We start from the raw sequence: 5,124 nt of genomic DNA, 5'->3' as shown, positions 1-5,124 counted from the left end.
TATATATATATTTTTTATAACTGGAATACATTGGATTTTTTTCGCAACAGGGAGAGACACGACAAGGACGCCTAACAATAGTGTTGGATCGCGGCCTCCCGACGGCTATTCCTTCCCTTTCCATTCACCTTCATTTGCACAGTAAATAAAACTATGGAGGCTTGAGCTCGCGCGGACGAGTTAGTTTGGATTTCCTCGTCACTGTGCTTTTTACACGGATACGGACTTTGGAGCAAAGGACGCCTTTTGGTGGGATTTATCAATTTGGGAGATTTGGCTGGACAGTCTTAACGACAGTAAAATGAGGCGGGTAGCTGTGGTTACCAGGCACAATGGCCTCGTAGCTCCGCTGGGTAACAACAACTCCGGAGCTTCAAGCATCATCTCACTACCCCAAAGGAGAGCTGTTAATATTTCCACCTCTACCGACAGATGTACCAGTGAAGGAAAAGAATGTTTATTGAATACTAACAGGGGCCCCGCCGTCAAATCTGAGCTGGTTTGCAAGTGGACAGGCCGAATTTCCTCAAGACAGAGGTTTGAGCGGATGGCTTCGTTTGTCTGCAACCAAAGTTTTAGCTCCATGCACGACCTAGTTGACCACGTCACCGCCGAGCACGTAGCAACAGGGCTCGACACCCTCAGTCATGTCTGCATGTGGAACGAATGTGTACGCGAAGGGAAGGCTTTTAAAGCCAAATATAAACTTATCAACCATATCCGTGTGCACACCGGGGAGAAGCCCTTTTTGTGTGCATTTCCCAACTGCGGCAAGATGTTTGCACGATCCGAGAACCTCAAGATCCACACTCGCACGCACACTGGTAGGATGGACGATTCTGTTTTGATAACGTTGTAGTAATGCAATTAGTGTCCTACTGGCAGCCAGTGACTGTAAAGAAGTAATCAAAAACATCCCCAATGTGTAGGATCTCCCCCATGTATAAAATGGCACAGTTCACTTAGGTTTCACATTGGCCCTTTGCACGTACTGTACATTCCTACAAAAAAAAAAAAAATAGGCATTCATTTATTGTGGCTTATTCATTGTGTATGTTTTTTCATATGAGGTGGATCTTGGTATTTCAGGGCAAGAAAAAATCTTTAAAATGTCATATTTTAATTTGTGAATGAATGAACCTTAGCAATGCTGCTAATAGTGAATTAATAAAATTGTAAATTCCCTCCCCAAAACTCTCATTTTCAATCTTGAAATCTTTCATTTAAAGCTGCAGAAGTGTAACTTACCTCTGAGCTGCACCGAACTATTCAAGTAGTGGTTTAGAATCTTTCAAAGCTCATTGTCCATTGGCCCTGTGGATTTATAATGCCATTAAATGACCCAGCAAAGGGATGGAAGTCAAACCTTTATAAAACAATTGGCAAAATATCTAACTTTACTACTGTGGCTTTTCGCATGCCGGGAATGTGCACATTATTTTATTATATTTCGTTTTACGGCACGGTGAGCTACTGGTTAGCAGGTTGGCCTCACAGTGCAGAGGTACAGGGTTCGATTCCGGCTCCGGCCTTCCTTAGTTTGCATGTTCTCTCCGTGCCTGCGTGGGTTTTCTCTGGGCACTCCGGTTTCCTCCCACATTCCAAATACAGGCATGGCAGGTTGATTGGGTACTCCAAATTGTCCCTAGGTCTGATTGAGAGTGCAAATGGTTGTTTGTCTATTTGTGCCCTGCGATTGGCTCGCAAACAGGTCAGACTGCCCAAAGACAGCTGGGATTGGCTCCAGCATGCCCACGACCCTTGTGAGGATAAGCGGATTAGAAAATGGATGGATAGATGGATGGATGGATAGACGGATGGATATTTAGATATTTAGTTTTAGAAACAACTGCCCAGCCTAGGCAATCAGCGATGCCATGTAAGACGGCGAGTTCGATCTTGCCATATGAGAAGCACTGCCCTATCGGCAATTGCAGAGCACAATAATAATAAAATACAAGACATGCAAGATGGTGGCCTCATGGATGGATGAAATGTTATCGAGCGTCGAAGAATCTTGCGAGAAACTTTGCTTTATGTGTTTTCCCTGCAAAGAAATCCACTGTAGTGAATTTCTGCTTCGGTGCCAAAAACTAACTAACCAACTAACCAATAGCAAAGACATACTTACAAGTAGTGTTGCCAGTACAGGTTCATTTAGTACCCCTCAACAACATCCCCTCTTTTTTTTCTTGACCTTAAGTATAAATAATTGGAATTATATGTGGATTGTTCAAACATGGACGATGAGAGCGTTCCACCCTGCGGGACATATTCATGTCTACTGTAATTGGTTAATTACATCCATTTTTAACAATACTTTATTTTTATAATACCTTAGATGTCCCTTAAAGTATGATATGTTTTTGTTTTTTTTAGGAATAATGATGGGACGAGAATTATTAAGTAGAACATGTGGTCATTACGACCATTACTATTTTGTATTGAATTTATCTAAAAGACTAAATAATAGCAAATATGCTTTAAAAAAAAAACCCATCAACGTTGTTAATCCCTTTCAGATCTGAAAATAAGATGCGAAATATTTCACAAGGTTGGTGTATTTTTTTTTCAGTGACTAACAGAGTGGAATTATAACAAATGAAAGTGTGTTTCCACAATATTTTTATTGAACACATTGCAACTTCATTTTGATGCTTGGGCAAGTCTAATCTAGCGTGTTGTGCCTCTCTGGGCAGGGTTGGCCAGGGTGACATACAACTTCATTGAAGGGTGGCTTTTAGTGGCTGCGTGTATGCATTGTTCATCATACCATCCACAGTAAGAGTTCCGTGGTATAAAATTCACACATATCCAGAACAATGCCAATCACACTCGTAATAAAGCAGGAACAAATCTAAGTAAAAAGCAATATTTTGCTGAACTTAATTTATTAAATAATGCAATTTTCTTTGAAGTGGCTTTGCTTTTGTGTACTATTTCATCGGCATCTTCTGTGCCTTGCATTGATTTGCGAGCAATAACCAAAGATTAGTTGCTACAGCTGGCCATTTTGCAAGCTACGATCAACAGCTCCTTCATTCCTATCATATCTAAAAAACTCAATGACACAAAAGTATTTTCCTCCTAAAAAATTCAAACTATTTTTTTTTTATCATGACCATGTGTGTGCAGGATTGGTATACGTGTTATTTTATTTCTTGAAAACCATGACTGTAGATGCTATGACAATAATTACTTTTGACCATGTTTTTTTTTCACTTACAATAGATTGGATGATTTTTGTTGAAACTGACTGTAATATTTGAATGTTAGCGTTTATTTATTTATTTATTCTTTTAATATGCAGTTAATATAAAATAATGTGGCAAAGTATTTAAGGGGTCTACATCAATGTGAAAATGGCAGAAAAATCACCAATATTTAAATTTTCGTCTGCATTTGGCCAACATGCAGCCGCAGAGTAACAAGGGGTAGTGCTAGCTGCCACTGGCCACCATTTAGCTCTGCCACTGTCTCTGGGTGTTCCGCTGCACAGAGCTACTGTGTACCTAACGCACGTGCTAATTTGGTATCAGAAAGTAGACTGCGCTTGGCATTAAGTCTAGTTTAGCGTGTTTTGAATATGGTGGACATGCTATGCCTCGCTGAGCGCTTCGGATGGTGCGACTGTCACTCCCATCGGCGCATCTCACAATTTGGTTGCAAAAAGTAGACATTTTTGACTGGCTAAATAGAGGTGTATTTTACAGCGCAGGTGGTGTAACACGGTTTGGGTAGATTTGATCAAGTTGCATGCAGACAAATTCTGTGCTCCTTGACATGTGTAATGGAAGTCATCATATTTCATTCATAAATATAACACTATTTCCGCAATGTCAAGAATGGTGTCGACAAGATGAACATCATAGCACAAATAAGGCTGGGAAAAGACGACTTCCATCCCACAAAGGTGCAAACGCCCCGTTATGCCCCGTTAAGTGTCTAAAAAGTGTAGAAAAATGCCAAAACAAAGATAACTCCACCCATGTGCACAGCTGACTACGCTTTACCCTGGACCTACGCTCAGCACGAAAATAAGGTCCCATTAACATACAATAAAACATTGATTCAAAAAAATGCATTCATTAGAGGGACACCACTTTTGTGGAGCCTATTAGACCTGCAGTAATACCTCGTTTTTTGTGGTTCAGAAACCCCCCGCAAAAGGTGGATTTGTCCGCCCCCTAGGAATTTTCCGGAATGTATACGTGGGTACCACCATGTAAACAGTATTTATACTTAACATATTTGAGACAAAGATTACAACAGCCCATGTATTTAATCATAAAACCTATATATAGTACAGTCAAACCTCGGTTTTCAAACGTCTCGGTTCTTGACCAATTCGGTTTTCGACCAAAAATTTCGAGTTTTTTATGCCTCGGATGATAAACAGATTTCAGTTCTCGAACAAACTGAGCGCACTTGAATGCAGTATTTGACTCCTCTCGCCTTCCTTACACGAGGAAGTGACGTTTCCTCGGGTAGACGAGGAAGTGACGCTTCCTCGTGTTGCTTTCCATTGTGAGCAGATGTGTTCAATAAACATTTTGATTTTATAAAGAGCGTGGTTGCGGTTTTCGAACAATTCGGTTTTCGAACAGCCTTCTGGAACAGATTATGGACGAAAACCGAGGTTTGACTGTATATAGTAATTAACATTCATCAACGTTGCCTTCATAGAGAGGAGAAAAGCCTTGTGTTGGTGGCATAGAAGGTGCCTCTCACTTGACTCCTAGGTGACACGGTTCGGCAACGAACCAGACGACATTGCGGATTCCGCAAACGCACACTCAGACAAATCACAATCCGACAAGATTTATCTATAGAAAAACGAAGGATGAACTAAGTGTAAACAGAAATCACTGGCAACAAAAAAATCTGGAAAATCCAATAAGAACAAAAAGGGAAGGTAAAATGGAAATCCGAAAATACACAAAATGAAACATCAAAAGTCCAAATACGTAAAACTTAAATCAGAAGCTGTTAAAGAACAAACCAAATAATTACAAAACAAGAATCTATCGGAACAGTAGCGACTATGAATATGAACGGAACATCTAGAACAGAGGTGACCAATATGTCGATCGCGATCGACCTGTAGCTCGCGGACTGGTCCCA

At 40.6% G+C, this 5,124-nt stretch overlaps 1 protein-coding gene across 1 annotated transcript in view; it reads left to right on the top strand.

Moving 5' to 3' along the window:
- The first annotated feature begins 63 nt into the window (after window positions 1-63).
- The window catches only part of LOC109517138 (zinc finger protein ZIC 5-like), a 15,654-nt gene continuing 10,593 nt past the window's right edge, over window positions 64-5,124 (top strand). The window contains exon 1 of the mRNA XM_019872101.1: window positions 64-824. Coding sequence (XP_019727660.1) covers window positions 302-824 — 523 coding nt within the window. The 5' untranslated portion in view covers window positions 64-301. The remainder of the gene's footprint in view (window positions 825-5,124) is intronic.

Source organism: Hippocampus comes, unplaced genomic scaffold (genome assembly GCF_001891065.2).
Source record: "Hippocampus comes isolate QL1 unplaced genomic scaffold, H_comes_QL1_v1.1 scaffold269, whole genome shotgun sequence".
Taxonomy (NCBI): domain Eukaryota; kingdom Metazoa; phylum Chordata; class Actinopteri; order Syngnathiformes; family Syngnathidae; genus Hippocampus; species Hippocampus comes.
Note: the sequence above shows the minus strand (reverse complement) of the source record. Positions and strands in the feature narration are given on the sequence as shown.